At 60.2% G+C, this 20,720-nt stretch overlaps 1 protein-coding gene across 1 annotated transcript in view; it reads left to right on the plus strand.

Annotated features, from left to right (window-relative positions):
* Positions 1-3,674: 3,674 nt before the first annotated feature.
* The window catches only part of CROCC2 (ciliary rootlet coiled-coil, rootletin family member 2), a 56,437-nt gene continuing 39,391 nt past the window's right edge, over positions 3,675-20,720 (plus strand). Inside the window, exons 1-7 of the mRNA XM_070423386.1 lie at positions 3,675-3,760; positions 11,108-11,258; positions 12,217-12,365; positions 14,447-14,553; positions 15,838-16,003; positions 18,839-18,945; positions 19,538-19,765. Coding sequence (XP_070279487.1) covers positions 3,683-3,760; positions 11,108-11,258; positions 12,217-12,365; positions 14,447-14,553; positions 15,838-16,003; positions 18,839-18,945; positions 19,538-19,765 — 986 coding nt within the window. The 5' untranslated portion in view covers positions 3,675-3,682. The remainder of the gene's footprint in view (positions 3,761-11,107; positions 11,259-12,216; positions 12,366-14,446; positions 14,554-15,837; positions 16,004-18,838; positions 18,946-19,537; positions 19,766-20,720) is intronic.

The raw sequence follows: 20,720 nt of genomic DNA on the forward strand, positions 1-20,720 counted from the left end.
CCACCCCATGAAAGCAAGGGACCGAGGGCAGGGTCCATGAGTCACCCCCGTACCCTGCCCACGACAGGCCCCCACAGCGTGCCTAGCATCATCCTCAGGCAACCCTTTGAATAGATTAAAGCAGGTGGGTTCTGTCCCAAGGAACCTCTCAGGATTGACCGCAGTCTGGATTCCTCCCACCAATCAGGGCTGATAGCCCCCTGTGGTCTTCTGGGCAGGGGGTCAGATGCAAAGAGAGGCCCCAAGAGCTGGATGGAGAGGGAAGGGGGTGAGAGTTCTCTCCTGCATCACATATGCCCAGGGGTCCACTGGGGTGACCCGGAGAGGCTGACCTGGTAGTGTCCCCCACTGTGAGCCTTCCAGTGTCTTCCCTGATCCAACCACCCCTTTACAGGGTCTCCACTGCTGTCCCAAAACCAGTCCTCAGACATGGACAGATGGCCAGGGGAACACAGACAACAGGGGCCTGGGCACCCACCCATCGGGCAGGAGGACAGTCAGCTTTGGCCCCAGTCAGCAGTTCTGGGCGGTGCCAGAGCCAGTGCCCCAGCCACTGTCCCGAGCAGGGCTGTATTTTGGTTCAACGGAGGAATGCACAGCCTGCTTCCTGTCTGGCACCTGCAGGGGACGCGCCCTTAGAGGCTGCGAACCCGGCTCAGCTGAGCCACAGCCACAGGCAGGAACCACCCCTCTCCTTGGGGAGAGATGTCTGTAGGGAGTGCAGGAGAGGCCGGTCCCCGGGGCCGAGTCGCCAAGAGTACAGACAGGGGTGGGAAGACAGGCAGATGCCAGAGCTGATTGGGGCGGGACTGGCAGCCTGGAGGCCCAGAGGGCTGGGACAGGGGGCACCACATTCCTCTGTGGCCTCTCACCCTCTTCCCCGATTGTCCTCCACATGACCCGTCTTCGGAGGACACGTCAGAACTGAGTGTCCCACCCACAGCAAGCCTGTCTGTCCGGGCGAGGACGACAGGCCGACCAAGGGCAGGAGTGACTGGCCAGCACCGGGAAGTGCAAAAGCTTTCATGTGAATTTTGAGGTCCCCTCTCCTCTTAGAGAGGATCTGGGCCAGGGGTGGCAAATTCTGGTGTCCCGGGGCCAGCAGGAGACAGAAAAAGGTGAGGCTAGCTGAGTTCTGCCTCACTGTACCCAGTCTCTGCCCCACCCCTGTGTCCCCCGGGCCCCTACATGGGCCAGACCCGGCCAGGACTTGGATTGTCCCAGGGGAGCTGGAAATGCAGAGTCTGTGAGTGACACGTGGGGACAAGTGAAATCCAGTGAGTTTCCCACTTGGAGGAAGGAACAGTGACAAAACCCAGCCATGGCCCCTCTGTGAGGGCCTTCTGCACAGACGAGGGGAGGCAAGCACATTCTGGACATGTGGTGAGCGAGGCTGCCTGCCCTCTGAGCACTTTCTCGAACCCCAGGGAGCAGGCAGTTCAGGGCCCCGGCTGGCTGAGTCCAGCTCAGTCAGGATGTGGGTCAGGACCAGCCGTGCCTCCCTGCCGACCCGTCCATCCCACAGAGGAGCGACCTGCATGGTGAGGACTCCTATCACATCTACTCATTCCAGAAATTTCCCTGGGGCTGTGCCCAGGCTCAGTGCTGACTCTGCCCTCAGTTCTCCTCCTAGTCTGTCGAGGGCCCAGGCCCAGAAGCTGCAAGCATGGACACCAGGCAGTGAGGCTCCAGGGTATGCACAGGCCCTGTGTGGGCCTTGAGGGGGCGGAGAAGGCTCCCCGAGGAGAGCGTGCGGGGTGGATCAAGGAGGAGTGGGCAAGCTGCGATCAGGGTGAGGGGAAGGGCATGGCAGGATGGCCCCACCCACCTTGAGGCACCAACTGTCATGGTTTCCAGTGACTGGAGCCTTATTTAGACTCATCTGAGTGACCTTCACAGATGGTCACACCGACCTCTGCAGTACCTCATCCCCCATGGCCCAAGCACCCAAATTACACTGGTACCCACCCCCCAAGGCAGGAACTCTCACCAGAGGACAGGGCCACATCCTCCTGTCAGAGGAGGTCCAGCCTCTGAGCAGCAGGAAATGCTGGCCTGCTCCTCCACCGTCCCTCCCCTCCCAAGCTCCTCTGGGCTCATCCTCCAGGCCCACAGGGGCTCCAGGACTCAGGGATGCTGCAGGAAGCCTTGGGTGCCAAGAGGACGCCCAAGCCATGGCATCGGTCCCCTGGGCTCTGAATCTGGACCTCCGCTTTGTGACTCCAGGAGCCAGAACTTACTACTAGACCAGAGGGGCCAGGGTCAGAGGGACAGCCTAGGCCTTGGTGCCCTAGGAACTGCCCCATAAACCCACGCCAGCCCCGATGCCCAGTGGGGCTGTGTCTGGCCCTGAGAGCTGGCCTGTCTTTACATGGGGCACCCTTGTAACTGTCTTCTCGGGAAGGGGATGGTGGCCGGAGCCCCTGAGGACATGAGGAGCAGGACAGAGCACAGGTGCCTTCAGTGAGCTTCGGTTCTGAGGAAGTGCCTCCGCCCCTTCAGGCTGCCCCACCCCCTGCAGCACTGGGCACAGGTATGCTCACCCGCTGTGTCCATCCTGGTGGCCTCAGAGGGACACGCCCATCCCCAGGGCCCCCAAATGGCCTCCTCTCATCAGAGGGATAGTCACTTCTGGCTTTAGGGCCCACTCCAGTGCCACCCCTCCCCAACAGGGACTCCCGTCGGCATCAGCCCAGCTGGGGTAGGTCCAGCTTGGAACAAGGCCCCGAGGGGAGACAGGTGGGGAGGGACACTGGCCTGGCTGAACGTCTGTTGCCACACTCAGTCCGAAGGCCCCAGAAGGCCAGGCAGGGAGGGACAGACTTCTCTCTCTGCCCTGACGAATGGCCCTGCCTCTCTCCCCTCACCTCTCCCATGGGGATTGGGTGCCACTGACTGGGGTGCCCCTGCTGGTCCTTCATGTGGCTCTGGGAAGGTGCAGTGAGTGAGCACAAATGACCTTCCTCTGGAAGGATAAGGCACATTGCCCATGGAGCAGGTACCCCGAAGGGTCCAGAGAGAAATCAGATTCCAGAAGGCATGACCGAGCGCAAGGCGAGGAAGACAAGGTCTCCTTTGGTCCTTGTGCAGGTGGCTTCCCCTCCCCAGGCCTCAGTTTGCTCATCTGCTAGATGCCAGTGCACTGTTGAACTCTAGGTTCTTTTCCAAACATTAGGGGGGAAGTCACGGTTTGATCCTCCATCAGGAGGAAGCGGTGGTCAGCATGCCACCTCCACAGCTTTGTGGCCACCAAGCACACGATTCCTCCCAGAGTGACTGGCCAATGGAAGGCTGGGCCTTTCCCCGCAGGTGAGGGGGCCAGGGGGAGAGGTCGGCTCCTCCCTGATTGTGGTTGCTCAGGTGGACAGCTTCTCCCAGGGCGTCTCCAGGTCTCCAGGGGAAACAGCTTCCAGACAACAGCGTTCCTTAGTCCCCATCGCAACAAGGCCTGCACTCCTGTTTCCAGGGAAACCCAGCCTTCAGCGTGCCAGTTGCCACAGCAACACCTAAGCTTCAGTTGCCCACAAGGTCCCAACCCAGAGGGGGCAGCTGGGAGCCCAGGACAGGGAGCAGGTGCTGCACAGGTGTGGGGCCAAGAGCTGAAGGAGGTCCTGGCCAGGATCCTGGAGGAGACACCCGGACTGGAGCCCGGCTTTCTCCTGGATCCTGTGCTCCAGCTGCAATGAGTTCTGCCTCCAGCGAGCCAGGCAGCGGGGATGCAGCAGAGCGGTCCCAGCTGGGGCTGGACACCGTGATCCAGGTCAGTGGGTGGCTGCCCTCCAGCACGATCCCAGGAGCAGGCTCCAAGGGCACCTTGAGAGGGAAGGGACCCTGCAGAGGCCACACCTCCTAGGCTCAAGGGGCACTTTGCACAAGCTCACGTGGTCAGCAAGAGCACACAACCGCATGCGCAGACACACACACACGCACAGCGCAGACTGACTGGGAAAGGGGGCTGGGGCCCCAGACCGCTGGTGAGCCCTTTCCCGCTGAGCCTCAGGCTTGCAGCTTGCACACGGTGAGGAGGGGGACTAGATCCAGGCTGACTTCTAGGTCTAATTCACTGCTTCCTTTGTGGCAAAGTGTGGGAGCTGGCAGTCCCTCACCAGAGCTGCTTGTCACCTCTGCCCATGGGTGGGTGGGTGGGACCGTCCCCAGTGTCTGTCCTGTGAGTTACAGAAGTTCTAGTTCTGACTTTCTTAGCCCCACTGACATAACAACAACAATGACTGAGCGTCGTCCCCATGCCCCTCTCCCCGTCACCTCTGACCCAACCTGATGGCATCCCTGCCATCTCCCCCCCTGAGGTGTCCCCCACCCCGGGCTATCACTCAGGCAGTCCCTGCCTGACTGACCCCAGGGCGTCCCAGCGAAGGCCGTGCAGCAGTGACTCAGAGTTGTCCATTAACTCAGTTCTTGGAACTTCGGAACTACACTCTGGGGGTGACGTGGCCCTATATCCACAATGCAGGTCCCTGGGGGAAAGCAACTGCCCGCAGTTGGTGCCAGGAGATTAGGCAACACGGTGGAGTCACCACACACATGTGCATGCACACACTCACACACATGTGCATGCACACACTCACACACACAGGTGCCCACACGGGACAGAATGTGATGAGGGTATTTGAGTCAGGTGATAAAATGAGACAGATGAGGTGGCCTGGGTGGGTGACACTCTGTCCAGCTCTCAGGGGGGTCTCAGCTCTCTGTGGGCCTGACGGGCTGACCAAAGGTGGGCGAGGGAGGGGAGGGGCTTGCACACAGAGTGTCCAAGACTTTCAGCGTGTCCCCGTGAGCGTTCCATCATCCCCCCTCGATTCGGGGAAAATAGAGGCTTAAGGGTGGAAGCAAGTTGCCACGGTGACAGGCTGGTTTGTGAGAGAAACACAGGATGGCGTCGATGTGGGCAGTGGGCATCAGAGCTTGGCAAACATGGCTGCCATGGGAAACTGTCATCTGAAGCCACAAGAAACCCCACGAGGTCTGCTCCGCCCGCCTGGCCAACATCTGTTATTTGCTTGGCAGTGATTGAGATCTCAGTGCAGGATACTGGGGTGAGCAAGCAGGCAGGCGCCACGGAGACCCAGATGGGCCTGTCCAGACAGGGCGGCAGGGCAGCAGATGGGGAGACTGGGAGCCTGGGCACAGTGTGACTTGAGGATGGGGGGCCTCATGTGCAACCAGGCCTGAACATGCTCCCCATGTCAGAGAAGCCTACTGATGCCCCACCCGTCCAGCCAGAGGTGCTGTCCCGTCCTCTGCACCCCCTTCCACTTCTGGCCCCCTTGTGCATCCACTAGAGCAGTGGTTCTCAACCTTCCTAATGCTGCGACCCTTTAATACAGTTCCTCATGTTGTGGTGACCCCCAATTTCATTGTTACAAATTGAACATAATTAAAGCATAGTGATTAATCACAAAAACAATATGTAATTATATATGTGTTTTCCGATGGTCTTAGGCGACCCCTGTGAAAGGGTCGTTTGACCCCCAAAGGGGTCGCGACCCACAGGTTGAGAACCGCTGCACTAGAGCATCATCAGAATGCCAGAAGCCCCTGACTTAGATTCATTTGGCCTGTTTTGGAACTGTATCACGACAGAAGTGTGCTTGTATGTGTAGCAGCACATCTGTGAACGCCCAGAACATGCGTGGCCGTCGCTCACTGTGCTCACGGCTATCTGGTTCTCCATACTTTTCATCCAGCTTATTGTTAACAGCCATTGGAGTGGCTTCCAATTTGTCCTGCCAGGCACAGCACTGCCATGAACATTCTGGAACATGTCGTTGGGTGCCTTGTGGATGCATCTCTTTTGGGGATCTACCCAGGAGGGCAAACAATCGTCCTAGGTTTTGTATGTGCAGTTTTGGTGGATGCTGGCGAATGGACTTCCAAAGAGGTTGTGCCATCCAAGCCACAGGGTGCCAGGGGCTGGTTGCTGCATACCCCAGCCAACACTTGGCACTTCCTACCATTTTCCCACATAGCCATTAGAGTGAATGTTCCTGAGTGTTACATTGTGGCTTTGTTCTCTATCATTTGCCTGATGACTAGTGTAGCTGAATATATGTCCCCATGCTTATTGGCCCCTTGGATACCTTCTTTGGTGAAGTGTCTGCTCTAAAATGTTGCCCATTTTCCTATTGTGGTGGCTTCTCTTTTTATTATTGATTTGGAAACAAGTCCTTTATTGAAGACATGCATTGCAAATGTCTTCTGTGGATGGGTGGCCTTTTCCTCCTGTAATGGCATATTTTGATGGACAGAAGCGTATCATTTTAATACAGCACAATTCATCAATTTCCCCCTTTATGTTAGTGTTTCTGTGTGCTGCTTAAGAAACACACTTTGCCCACTCCCAGGCCACAAAGATGTTCTGGTTTCCTTTTAAAAGCTGTGTTGTCTAACCTTCACAGGGAAATCTGAAACCTATGTGCAACTGAGCTTTGTGTGCAGCTTGAGGTGGGGATCACCATGCGGTTCCTTCCATGTGCATGCGCAGTGGACTGAGGCCCCCTAGTGAACATCAGCACGTGGGTGCAGGTGCAGGCTTTGGAGGCCCACCCCACTGCTTTGCCCCTACTGTTACCTCCACCTGGACACCTGACCTGTGCCCTCTCTGGCTATTGAACTCTTACTTTATCCTTCAAGGTCCAATTCACCTGCCACCTCCTCCAGGAAGCCTGTGTGGGTACTGGGGACACAGGAGCAAACATGATCAACAAGGTTATTTCCCTCCCCAGTGTTCCTTGATATGAGTCATTTTGCATTTGGTGATATTTATACCTTAGGTTGGGGTTTCAGTCATTCACGTAGTGACCTGTCTGAGCTCGCTGTGTGCCAAGCATCAATCATGCTGAGGGCTGGGGTAGGGGCCCAGAGATGAATGACTAGTTGTCCCCCTCACCCCCAATGCCTGAGCCAATGCCTGGCCCGGATCTCCCCTGTACTATTAGTTGAGGACCAAACTGCCACTCATGAGAAGCATGACCCCACCCCAGGGCTCCAGGGCTCCGTGAGAGGCCTAAACTGAGATGGGCTGAGATACACATGGCAGGGCCAGGTGCTGCCTCAGACACAGAGAAGCCCTTTCTCTTAAGGAAATGGAGCCTGGCGGGCGGCCACCCCAGCCCAGGGCCCTCTCTCAGCAGCCAAGCTGCGGAAGGATGGCAAGCAGACGTCCGGTGGCTGGACTTGGCTGGGGGCCCTGTCCTCAGATGTGTTCCTCAAGCTGTGCCCACCCCTGGCGAGGGCCAGAGCCACCTGGGGGTGCAGGGAGGCCTGTGGGTGTGCCACTGCGGAAAGGCTTGGGAGGCTCTGAGCGGGCAGAGGTGGTGGAGGAAGGCAGGCAGTGTGCTGGTGCGGGCGCCTGGCCGCCTGTTCCTCTGCATGGGCTCAAGAGGGTGCCACATGGGGGAGAACACCTGAGGTCAGTGTGCTTGCTGGATCCTGATCTCTGGCCACCGGGAGGGTGCTGGCTCAGTAACCGCCACCAAGGGCATTTGGGGGCCCGCAGGCGGGATCCTAACATTGCCACTCATGAGAGGATGACTGAGCAAGTCCCCAACTTCCTCACCCATAAAGTGGAAGTGAGAAGCTGCCCTGTGGGGTCAAGATAAGGGACATGAAAATGTTTGCTGAGAAACCTCGAGTGGTGGTGTCCTGCTCACTTCACTGATGCAGTCACAGGGCACTCACGCTTTCATGGGACAGAGCCCAGGCCTCCATCCTCCCAGAGCTGAGCGGGCTCAGTCTCCTGCCGCACCCCGGGCACCCACGAGGTGGCACTGTTGGACCCACCATGTCCACCCCTCCGAGGCCCAGGCCAGCCTTCTCCCCACACTGTGACTCTGCCTGGGTCCTGGTTGAGTTGGGGTCATTCTGTTGCCCCGTCCTGCCTGCCACTGGGCTCACCTGGACAGCCCAGGGGTCTCCCTAATTTGAGTCTGGGTGTGGGGGAGTCTCATCCTCTTTTTCCTAATCCATCCTCCACTCCCCTGGGGACCCGGACATCAGCAGTCTCTCCCTGTGCCCCTTGCAGCCTGGAGGTCCAGAAGGACCCACTCAGGGGTTCTGTGCTGGTCACCAGGAGGGGAAATGGCACAATCCCTCCATGTGATTTCCGTTTCTGACCTACAAGTCCACTCGCCTCCTCCCAGCCGCCTCCCCTCTTCATCTGTGAAAATGGGGGGCGGGGGGGGAGTCCCTGAGACCGTACCCCCCACCCTATAGAGCTGTGAGGGAGAGGGTTCTTCTGGGACTCTCTCTCTCTCTCTCTCTCTCTCTCACCATTGAGGATGCTAGGAGGCTGGGGCAGGTGACACCACCGGGTGGAGCAGGGTCCCCAGCCCAATTCTCTGAAATGTGTCCTGCCCTGTTGGGGTGAGGGTGACAGGGGAGCCCGTGTTCCCCGGGGGGAGGCTCTCTCCTCCACGGAGGCAGGGGCCACTCAGAGCCCACCTGAGGCCACGCCGAGCTGTGACCTCGCTGGGTCTTTAGGGCAGGTTAGCGGAGGAGGGCGCTGGGGAGGCCGGAGGAAGGAACCGAGCCCAGCTCAACCGAGAGTCCAGTCCAGGGTCTTTGGAGAAACGGGTGTCCAGCCCTGGTGTCCCTCGGCCGCCTCGGGGTCCGTGGGAGCTGGCGGAACTCTCCCAGGGCGCTGCCCGTCACAGTGGACGCCCCCCTCCAGGCCCGGCCCCAGGGCGACCCGCCGTTGGGGACGGTGAGCCCCCCGGAGGCAGACCCCCGCCGGCGGGAGAGGCCGCGAGCGGTGGGGTCCGAGCCCCCGGTCTGCGCAGGCTCGGCCGGCCCTGGACTGAGCCCCTACCCGCGCCCCAACCCCTGCGGCCCTCCCCCCTCCCCCCTCCCTCTCCCCCTCCCCCTCCCTCTCCCCCTCCCCCCTCCCTCTCCCCCTCCCCCCTCCGCGCTTCCGCGGGGGCGGGGCAGCTCACACCCCGCGGGCGGAGGTGGGGGCGGGCCGAGCGCCCCCTCGGCTCCAGCTGGGCCGCGGCCCGTCGCAGGCACCCGGCCACAGCTGGAACCCATTAGGCGCAGCGCCTCCCGGGACGCCTGGGCTAATAAGTGACCCTCTGTAAATGCTCGGAATGAGTCAAGTTCGGGCCGCGCTGCTGCCTTCCCGTTAGCGGGTGGCGCCGCGGATGCCCGGGGGAGCGCGGGCGGCGGGCGGCGGGCCAGGGCAGAGGCCTCCTGGCCCAGGAGGGGCGCTTCCTGGACGCACGTCTGTGCCTTTGCCGGCGGTGGGGGGCGGTGGATCTCGCCACCCCGCCGGCCTCAGTTTCCCCGCGCGCTAATAAAGGGTTCAGGCGGCCGTGGCTGAGCCCCCCTGCCCGCCCCCACGCCTCTCCTCCCAGGCGCACCGGAGAGGCGGCCGGTGGTCTTGGCGCCCAGAGGAGGCCTGGCCTCCCCTTCCCCCGTCCCCCCACCCCTACCCCCCCAGGCTGCTCACGCCCGCCCAGAGCAGGGCTTGAGGGGGTCATGTGGGGGGATGTTGAGCGAAGGCTCCTCCCCAAGACCTCCCAGGGGACTAAAATTCAAACCCAGGGTGAAGACTAAGGCTCCAGCCTGAAGCAGGGCTCGGTTCCGGGGAACCGGGACCAGGGCTCTCACTCCGCGGGCAGCAGTGGAATTCAGTCCCAGGCATTTGTTCAGCGGCTGCCCATCGGTGGGCTGCTGTTGGGGATCAGAACCAGCCTCACCAGATGTCATGCAGGAGCCAGGTTTGGGGGGGACTGGCAGTTTGGTCCGGATGGAGAGTCAGGACCAGGAGCATTTGAGGTGGATGTGCACTGAAGACTCCAGGCCGGGGTCTCAGGAGGAGAGGCCCGAGGGAAAGTGAATCAGGGCCACAAGGTTGGGGAGCGGGAGGGCACCCCGCAAGCCCTCTGCTCCCACCAGCCAGCCGGTCATGAGGTCAGAGCCGGGCAGAGGGATCTAGACTGGAGAGGATCTTCAGGGAGAACTGGAAAGAAGTCAGAGGAGAGAGGACGGGCAGGGAGGAGGCCAGTGGTCACTCACCAGGACCCTGGGCTGGAAGGGAGATTTGGGGAGTCACCTGGTGGGGGAAGCACTGAGAGGCCAGAGGGAGAGGGCTTCCAGTGGAGCGGGTATCTGGGCCCAAGGTGGCCAGTTTGGTAAGTCTGGGACTTGGGGGCGGCGGGGGGTGGGGGGGAGGGTGGGGGGGGCGGGGGAGGTGACAGCAGGGCCCTGTTTTGCCACCCTGGAGAGTCACTGCGAGTGGACATCCACCTCAGAACCCCTTGAGAATCGTCGGGTCACCCTTTCATATTTAATTCCCTGCCTTAAAGCAGACATCCTGACTATGGCAGGCGGGTGGCCAAGACCTACCTTACTCCTGGGTGATCTTATCTGGCACCTGTCATATCCACAGGCTTCCTCTGGTTTTAAATGGCTATACCCTCACCCTCTGAGTTCAAAGGCCCCTGACCGTCCTCCCCACAGTCAGCGCCACAATGAGACCCAGACAGAAAGACCCCTGCCTAGTCTGGGCACCCCAAGACCAGGCCCTCCCCCTGCTGTTGACTCCGTGGAGCAAAGATTCCCCAGGCCAAGGCAGTGTCAGCTCAGAGTCCCAGAAGCCCCGGACCTGAATTTGCTGCCCACTTCCAGGCCTCTTTGGACTCTTCCAAGGCAGGTCAGCTGCTCTGGAGGCTAGGGAGGAGGGCCACCTCGCTCTCCTCACACTGCCCCTTCCTCCCAGCACCCCTGGAGAGGTGCACATGTGAGGGCTCAGCCCAGCCCCTCAGAGGGGGCGTAGTGCCAAAGGGCGGGCGTGGTGAGGACCTAGGCTAGCTGTTCTTGGACAGGCCCTCCTCCGTACTTGCTAATTGGTTCACCGAGTGATGCCAGGACAGGCAGGGCGTCACGCCACTGTACGGTGGAGAAACCAAAGCACATGTCTTGGGTGACCTCAGCCTCACCCAGTCCTCTCCAGGGCATTTTCTGCTGTGGGAGAGCTCTATGGTCACCCCTCACCCTCATGAACTCCACTGGGCTCATACAGGGGTGCCTGGCAGCTGTTCAAGGGCCTGCCAGCCCCAGGTGTCTCTGGGTGGGTGTTTTTCAGAGGCTGGAGGACACTGTCCTGAGCCCCACAGCCAGCAAAGAAGACCGGGCGCTGACCGTGCGTGGGGAAGGCTGGCAGGCCTCGCCCACCCCCCTGCCTGCCAGAATCCGTGAGATCGTGGCCAGCAGCCTGGGCGAGGAGCCACCCCAAGGTGAATAGAGGTGTCGAAAGAGGTGATGGGGGAGAGGGGACACCAGGAGAGCTGCCCAGCCATCAGCCGCAGTCCAGCTTCAGGGAGTCAAGCCCGCATTGTCCCCTACTGGGCCCCTGCTGGCCTGTCATCGTCCCGTGTGAAGGGCCACAGAACCACACCCTCCCATAGGAAGGCCCAGGGGGTCACGTGTCATACCCACTTTGTCCTCACTACTAGGCCACAGGGACCTGCCCAAGCCAGCACTGCATTTGTGTTTGTGAAACGTGTGTGAGCGCCAGTCTTGGTTTCATCCACATTTGTTTTTCATTAGATGAGGGAAAACCCTTAGGGTTGACACTCAGGAAACAGATGCTGATCACCCCCCCTCCCCCATTCCATCCCCACCCCAAGAGCTGCGCTCACCCAACCCTGCAGGCCCCCTCGAGGCACCAGCTCATTGTCATGCTTTTCAGCTGAGGAACCGGCCCTGAGGCTGGGTTCCTGCACCCGAGGCCACCCAGCCATTGGGCCTCAGAGGTGCTCATAACTCCAAACCAGTCTGGCTCCCCCGCTGGGTCCCAGGACCCCTTCTGAACTGAGGGTCCGTGCTGCCCTCTAAAGGAACTGAGAGCTCACTAGGGTGTATTAAGGAAAGAGAAACCCTGCGTGTGGTTGGAAAAGCAACTCATTATTCAGGGATGGGATCTGATTTCACTGAATCAGCAGTTCCCACTGTTTCCCAGGGCTGGGGCACCCCCACTCGTTGTAATTGGTTTGGGGCTCACCCTTGGCATCGGTTTGTGTTTGAGGTGAGGATGTTGTAAAAGGCAGGGAGGCAGGAGAAGGCCCACTGACCAGAGAGCAGGAGAGGCCCAGAGGGTGAAGTCTACCTCCCCCACATCCGGTCCCCTGGGTCAGAACAGCCTTCATGCCACCATAGGGACAGGGTGACGGCTGACCCCAGTGCCACCTGCAGGGGTGCGGGAGCCACCAGGAGCCTCAGCCCAGGTGCAGGAGGAGAGTGAGCTCCTGCAGGGGGAGCTGTCCCGGCTGGAGGACCTGCTGGCACAGGTGGGCGCCGAGCGGGACGAGCTGGCCAGCAGGTACCACATGGTCAGCGAGCGGGTAAGTGTTCATAATAGGCACGTGGCAGACCAGGCCGGGGGGGTGGGGGTGGGGGCAGCCGGGCCCAGGTTGAGGCGGTCACCCATTGGGACTGGAAGTTGGACCAGTGGGACCAGCATCGAGTCTTAGGATGTACCTCAGCCATGCAATCCAAACCCTGGGCTGGAGGTGGAAGGTGAGGGCAGGATGGTGCCAGGCCGCCCCAGGCTCACAGCCCAGCTAAGGCATTGAATTGTGCCTGCCTGCCCAGGAGCCCTGTGGGGACGGCCTGATCAGTCCTGACTGTTGGCTGAGCGACTAGCCCAGGTGAGCCCAGCACCAGCCCTCAGTCAGCACCTGCCCCAGGAGGGAGGGCGGCAAGCGGAAGGAAGCAAGCCCTTTGGAGTCATGCTGAATTGGCCCCCATACTCAGACCCAGCTTGTGGAGAATTGGCTCAGCCCCAGCCCCCACCCCTCCTGACAGCTGAGGAACAGCTGTGACCCTTGGCCTGGGTCCTCCATCCTCTGTGCCTTCCAGGGTGTCCAGCAAGCTGCAGCCAGAGGCCGATTTGGTTACAAGTCCAGGAGGTGGGAAGGGGAGGGGGCGGAAAGGCAGGCTCCCATTGTATATGTGGGGAAACTAAGGCAGAGAAGTGAAGATACTTACTCAGAGCCTCTCCCATTTCTGCCACCCCCAGACATGATGGCTTCTGAGGCATGACTGGGCAAGGGGGGGCCCAGCCCACAGTGTGGGGGGGCTCAGAGGCCTTGCTGGGTTGGCCCAGCACCTGCCTTTGATATCTTCAGAGACACCTTGCTCCATGTGTCTCTGGATAGATGATCCCACTTTCCAGATGAGCAAACAGAGGCTCAGAGCAGCCAGAGTGTCCAGGGCCCTGCTGCCGTTATTGGGGCTGAGACCACCACCAGTGACCAGTGCTCTGTGCTAAGTGCCCGAGGGCCCCAGGGTGGGGTGCCCTCTGCTCCGACTCCCACACTGTGGACTCCTATTCTCATGGTTGCCTGCACCGCCCGGGGGCCCGGGGCAGGGCTGTGAGGCGAGGGTCCTTCTCCTGGGGTCCGGGGCGGGAGCACTTGGAAAACACTCCGTGAGCTCGCCTGCCCTCCCGGGGCTGTCTGTGGCCCGCTGGCCATGGGGGTGGGGGATGTTCCTAGCACAGCGTGGGGAGATGTTGGGAACCGGCCAGTGGGAATAGAGGCCGCAGAAATCCTGTGGACAGATTAGCAAACCTCATGAGTCAGATCTGAACTCACAGACTCAGCAGCTCAGCCCACGCCCGGGCTTCCTTGTTCAGCACCAAAGAGGCTGAGCCTCCCGCAAGTTACCTGGGTGGGTGGGGGTCAGGGTGGCCGGTGTGACTGTTTCCTGATGTCCCCAACCCCAGTGGCAACCCTTGTCCCGCCCCTAGATCCATGTGGGACCTGTGGCCCCTCCTCTCTCACCCAGCTGGTGGCTGCGGAGGGGACACTCACCTCCCCACACACCTGCTCCCAGGTCCTCAGGTCATGCCACAGGTGTGGCCTCCGCTCTCCTGACCTTCATATCTCTCAGCCCCCCACCACCTTGCCCGCAGGGCCTGAGTTCCCTCCCCCAGCACCCCAGAGTGTGCTCTGAGTCAGCACATCTTGTAGGGACCTGCATCTGCTTTCCCTCTCAGAGCCCCAGGGTCCCCATCTGCTCAGGTTCTGGGGCAGGCCTGGCCCACACATGGTGGGTGTGGTCCCCACTCACCTGCTGGCTGTGGTGCTGGGAGAAGCAGAGGTGTGAGCATAGGCAGGAGGGGTGGCCAGAGGGTGGGACCCCAAGCTCATTCACTGTCATAGAGGGTGACCCCAGGCCTGCTCTGCAACTGGCTGTCCTGCCCCCTATGTGGCCAATGCAGACCCTGGAGGTCACCTCCTAAGCTGGCCGCACACCCTCGACACAGGGCCAGGGTGTGGATGCCCATCCATCTGACCCATCCAGTGGAGAGGCCTGAGATTCTCCAGACCCAGACCCCACCCGACCCCACCTGACCCCAGCCCCATGGGAGGGCTTTGTGCCAAAGCTGCCCTCCAGGTGGGCTAATGCTCCCCTCTAGCTGCAGGCCCAGCTGCAGACCACCGAGGCCCGGCTGCGGAGGTCAGAGCTGGAGCACAGCGTGGACCTGGAAGAGGCACTGGGCCGATTGGAGGCTGCAGAGCAGAGGTGAGGCCAGGCAGGCACAGCAGTCAGGGCTGCAGGGAGCTCGGCCATCACCTCAAGAGGCAGTGGACCCCACTGTGCCTTAAAGCTGAGGGCCAACCTGCTCCCAAAGTGGCTCTAAGTCGAATTCGCCTGTAAGAGTCAGCTGCAGGCTTTAGGGCTTGGAGTGGGGGGGAGCAGGCAGGGGAAGGAGGGGGTAGAGCAGAATGGGGAGTTGATGGCCTCGGGCGTGGGGTGCAGGTCCGACAGGCTGTGAGGGTCTCCCTGCCCCTACTCCTCGAGTGTGCCCCCCAGACCCCTGATGCCTGCTATGGCTGGTGCTCTGGCCAGCACTGTAGCCGACTAGCCCTCGGGTGGCCCAGCCCGTCCTGGGGTGCCCGTGGTGCTGTCCTCGAACCCACTCTTCATGCTCTGGCCCTGACTCCCAGTCTCCTTTGGCCTTGGTCACTCTGATTTCATGGTCAGGGCCTCATTTGTTCACTGTGGTGAGCATGTGTGATACCCTAGCCTTGCAGAGGTAGCCCCTGCACCCCTGGGCCCCAAGCCTCAGGACATGGTCCCAGAAGGGCAGGGCACCCCTCCAGCTCTCTGCCCAGAGGAGCTGAGCCCTCAGTGTCTCCACCTGAAGCCCTAGGGAGATTCAGGCCCGTGGAGTTCTTCCACTTCCCGCACTTGCCAATCCTAAGGGACTGGAAAGGGAGGAGAGTGCAGGGAAGCCCTTTGCAAACTAGTTTTGAGGGGGGCATAATCCGAGTGGAGGCTCACACCCCAGGAGCAGAGAATGTCCTGCCATGGCCTCACCGCCTGGCAGGGAGATGCTGGCTCTGGAGGGTGGGTTTGGCATCCCTCCACACACAGGCCTGTCCTGGGTGGAGAAGGCCCCCAGGTCACGGTGGGGGGCTGCCCCTCCCTGTTCTCACCTGCCCCACTGCAGGGACGGCGGCACCCCCTAGCCCTGGTACCCTGGCCAGGGCTCCCAGCCCTGCCCCTCTTTCTTGTCTCAGGGTTCACCTCTGCACCTAGGATTGAGGAGCCCGCCACAGTTGTGGGGGCAGAGCCAGGAAAGCTCAGAGGGGAGGGAGAGGGGGCCAGGGTAGCATCCAGACGTTGGCCCAGTTTGGGGGCCATTGGGGACCCACTGCATATGGTCAGTGCTGCTTAGGGGCATGCAGGGAGCTGCACCCTGAGCAGGTATCGGCTGGGCCCAGGAGGTTCAGGGCCGGGTCTCCGAGCCTCTCTAAGCAGAGCCACCTGCCCACACCACCGCTGTGGTTCCTGCCCGCCCAGGAGCACCGGCCTCTCCCAGGTGAACACGCTTCTGAGGGAACAGCTGGAGCACATGAAGAAGGCCAACGACGCGCTGGCTGAGGAGCTGGCCAGGACGACGGGCAGCGTGCTCCACCTGAGGGGCGAGCTGGAGCTGAGGGAGGCTCAGCGCTGGACCGAGAGACAGGTGCTCCCTCGGCCTCCACCCATTGGCAGGGATGCTTGCTCCAGTGCCCGTGACTGTTGGGGGCATGGGCAGCAGGGACCAGGACAGGGGAAGCTGGCTTCAGCCATGCTTCCTTCTGAGGGCAAGGCACTGGCCTCCTGAAATGCCACACCCCCCACGCTGCTTGGCCATAGCAGTCTGCAGAGTTGGGGGGCCCAAGGTAGGGAGACTTCCTGCTTGAGAGAAGCAGGGCAGGACCGAGGCCAGACCTGGAAAGTAGGGGCTGGAGTCCTGGCTCTAGCATGCCCATCTGTTCCGGAGGCCTGCCTCCTGGGCAGGATGCAGCACGTGGCTCCCCGCCCCTGGCCAGCAGGGCCACAAAACCTTGCCTGGTCACAGTTGTCTGACATCCTAAGCCCTGGAGGTGGGGGGGTGGGGGGGGGGTGGCGGCGAAGTGCTGCAGGTGAAGCCTCGCCAAGAGGGAGAGCTGTTCTTCATCACAGGTGGTCACCGACAGCAGGACTTTCAGCCTGAGAGGGGTAACATTTGAGACGGATCACGCCCCATGCCCTGCCGTCCACGTCTTCCCAGGGAGCTGGGGGACAGGTCTGAGCTGGTGTGGCTCTGGTTTATCAGGGTCTATACCTCCCCTTGCCCTTAAGACCTGATCTCACTGGCTGGCAGATGTGTTCTCTCAGCAGCCCCAAGACACCCTTTCTGTCTCTGGCTTCCAGCCCCTTTGATCCTGACCGAGTCCTGGGGAAGGCCGTCTGCCTCCTCCCTCTGGCTGCTGTAGGATCTCAGCTTTGGCTCTGCTGTCCTGCAGTTTCACTGCAATGTGTCTGTGTGGAGGTTGCTGTTTGTCTGTCCTGCTGAGGCTTCATCAGAACGCTGTGTTTTCGTTATTTTGGGAAGGTGTCCGTTACTCTGCACACTGCCTCCTCTCCGGCCTGAGTGTGTAAGCCATTCTCATGCTCCCTCCCGAGCTTCTTAACTGCCCACATCGTCTTTCTCTTTATTCTCTGATCTATATTCTAGTTAATTTCGTCAAATCCACCTTCCTGGTCATCAGTTTTCTCTTCAGGTGTCCAATCTGTTCAACTTGCCTACTAGGCTTCCATTCCAAATATTGTATTTTTCATCCTTAAGAGTTCCAGTGAGTTCTTCCCCAAATATCTTACTCTTTCCTCCTGTTTCCAGCCTGCCATGTACATGCTGGTGCATAGCAACGGCAGTTGTCTTGTAGCCTGTGTGTGATGTCTCGTATCTGAGGTTGAAGGTCTGCCTCCACTGCTCCTGCCACCACTCCATGTGCTTTGTGCCTTGTGTCTTTGGTGATGTCTTCATTTTGTTTTTTTTTTTAAAGTAGGAGCTGCTTATTTCCCTCTGAACTTTGTGAAAATTCTTTGACACCTGGGATGAATGTGGTATCCTCTAGAGAGCATTTTTATTTGCTTCTGACAGGTGCTTACAGCTTCTGACGGTCTTTGGGACCACATTGAAGTTAATTTTCAGCTTGAGTTTTCTGAAAGCACCCAGTTATGTGAATGCAGGCTGAAAACTGGACAAATGCTGTCTGGGCCACAGGGAAGGTAGTTTTCCCTCCTGTCTTAGTGCACCCAGGCTGCCATAACAAACCCCACAGACTGGGGGGGAGGGGGGCTTATAAACGCATTAATTTCTCACAGTTCTGGGGGCTGGAAGTCTGAGATCAAAGTGCTGGCAGATTCGGTTACTGGTGAGGGCCCCTTCCTGGATCGCAGACCTTCTCAGGATAACTTCACGTGGCAGAGGGGCGGGAAGCTCTCTGGGCCCCGTTATAAGGACACTAACCGCATTACGAGAGCCCCTCTCATGGCCTCATCACCTCCCAAAGTTCCGCCTCTGACATCAACACAGTGGGGTTGGGAGTTCAACATATGAATTGGAGGATACAAGCATTTGTGTGTGTGCATGTGTGTGTGCATGTGTGTGTACTAGTTCACCCTCAAGTTTACTCACCTCTAGCACACCTTAACAGAGTGCCACTTCGGGGTATCACTCCTCTGTGTGACTAGATTCCCCCGGTTGGGTGGCCTCTGGGCTTTACTCTCTCTCCCCCGAGCCCCTGAGGTCAAGGAAATGTGTTGAAGTTGCTCCATTTGGCAAAAGCTGCCTACGTGCCTCTGACTTTATCGGTTTCTGACCTGCGTGTTCCTCACCACGCGGGCCAGCCCAGCCTCCAGTTCAGGACTTGTGAAGTGTGGAATCTGAAGGATGTAGGTATAGTCACTGCGAAGGCTGGTCCGGGCAGCTGCTCCTGCACTTACCGGGCAAGCAGCTTATTCCACACATACACCGAGGACCCTGGTGCCAGGCACTGAGGGGCACTCCCTCCACAAGACTCCCAGCAAAGTGTTTGGGCCAATGAGGGGACCTGGGATGTGGGATCAGGGCAGGGGATCAGCAAAAGCTTTTCCTGAAGGAAAAGGGCCAGGCCACACACCTGGACATCTTAGGAGCCCTCCCAGATAAAAGCCACCCTCCACTCTGGAGAAGGAGGCAGAGCCTGTACCCTGTGTGTGTGTGGGTGGGGGGGAGGGGTAAGGGGGTGCACACGAGCTGAGGGCTGCAGAAGTGCCTCCCACTCCAGAGGGCCAGGCTGAGTGGGTCCTGCCCTGGGCAGAAGCTGGGTGTGGTCACCTTCACTGGTCCTCTGGGGATGGCAGATTGCATTATTGTGAAAGATGAGCCCATTGGGCTGCAGGACGGTTTGGGGTGTGGGGTCTGGCCAGTGTGACAGCGAGAGGAACGGGTCGCAGGGCTTCTCACTTCCCAGGCCTGGGCCTGAGGTTGGCACGGGCCCCTTCCTTTCAGACCCGGCGTTCACACCTTGGGGTGCAGCCCCAGGACTTCCTCCTCCTGTGGAGACAGGTGACAGCGCTCCGAACACAGGTGGCTGAGGTTCGATCTGCCTCTGAGAGGTGAGCCAGGTGCCCCATCGGGGTGTAGGAGAAGGGGCATCTGATGGTGGCCCAGGTATTGGGCCCTCCAAGCTGCTCCCATGGAGGAGCTGTCCTGGCTCATAAGCCACTGCCCCAGCCCTGCTGGGCCTCAGGGTCCCTGTGGGGTGGAGGGTGGTAGGGTTGAGAAGCACTAAAGCACAGAGGGAGAGAGGGGGTGCAGGGCAGAGATGACGGAAGGGGAGGAGCTACACGGTACAATTTCCAGTTCCTCTAGTCCTTGCTAGGCACCTCTTGGGTCTGCCCTGGATTATTGAGGGACCTGTCAGCCCCTCGTCTGCACACAAGGAAACTGGGCTCAGAGGGTCCATGTCCTCTGTGGCCTTGCTGAGCCCTTGCTCACCCCTCTCTGGCTGTGACATGGGACCATTGGTAACACACAGTAGAGGCCTCTCCTGAGAATGGGGGCGGGGGAGGGTAAGGGGGTCTGCTGAGGGCAGAGAGCAGGACCCATGTGACCATACCCTGCCCCTCCTAGCCAGTGGGACACCTTCAGGGCCCTGAGCCCACAGCTGGCCCTGAGGTTCAGCTGGGGGTGCTGCCTTGTCCCTAGGAGTCTCACTGACATGCAAGCAGAGGCGGCCAGGACAGCCCGGCGCCTGCACACGGCCTGCCTGAACCTCAACTCCAACCTGCAGCTGTCGGCCAGCAGCTCGGCAGGTGTCCTGGAGCGGCAGGCCTTGCAGGGTGCTTGGCTGGAGCAGCAGCTGCGGGACAAGGTGTGGGAGATGCTGCAGCTGCAGGGCCGCTGGGACACGGAGAAGGTGGCACTGCAGGCCAGGTGGGTGCCTGAGAGGGCTATCGCACAGCGGAGGTCAGGGTGGGGGCTCCCTGCGCCCCCTTCCTATCTGCCCCTCAGCCAGGGTTCCAAGTGATAGGCAGTTGTTATTCCAGCTGCCACATGACATTCCCACAGTTAGGCAAGCCCAAACTCCTTCCAGCCCTGCAGGCCAGTTAGAGCTCCCCAACTTGGAGGGTCTCCGTGGACACTGTCTTGGACACACGTGGACTGTCCTTGGGGCTAAAGGCACGTCCTTCAGGAGAAGGCACTTGCTTTGGGGTCAACTGTTTGAGAAGCAGAAGCAGGCAGTGGGCCGGGCCCATTTGGTGTCCATGAGCCTCAGAGGAAGCATGGGATGTTCTGTACACAGAACCCGCATCGGGGGCTTGAAGTATGTTTCCTTCAGCAGAAAACAGGGAAATAGCTCCCCACTGAAGGCCACAGGGCACAATTCCACAGAATCTGGGTGCCTGGGGCTCACATGGCCACAGACACCCTGCCGGCTGACAGGATGGGGCCCGCCCTGCCCTCAGCGGGGCAGGAGTTCATGGGATGCAGGTAGTCCCGTACATCCTGCAGGGCAGCACTCAGGGCCTCAGTATTCAGAGCAGAGTACTCTGGGGTCATGGGAAAGGAGATCCAGGTGCCATGGGGAGTCAGGAGAAGAAGGTGGGTCCTGGGAAGGAAGGGACAATAACATCTTCACTCACTGTTAGACTTGCGGTGGCAGAGGTAGTCCAGGCAGGGCAGTGGCAGGCAAAGGCCCCCGATGAGCGCTGCATCTGCTGGCCCCAAGGACAGGGCAGGGCCTCAGAAGCTGAGTCAGGGTCAGCCTGGGCCCTTGGATCCTGACCTTGGGATCTGTGCTTTACTCTCAAGACAGTGGGAGCCATTGAAGGTTCTAAAGTAGCAGAGAAGTGTCTGACCAGACCAGGGACTGAGGTCCACTCAGACA

Source organism: Myotis yumanensis, unplaced genomic scaffold (genome assembly GCF_028538775.1).
Source record: "Myotis yumanensis isolate MYYU_CA2020_CCGP unplaced genomic scaffold, mMyoYum1.0.hap1 SCAF_8, whole genome shotgun sequence".
In the NCBI taxonomy this organism is placed as follows: Eukaryota; Metazoa; Chordata; class Mammalia; order Chiroptera; family Vespertilionidae; genus Myotis; species Myotis yumanensis.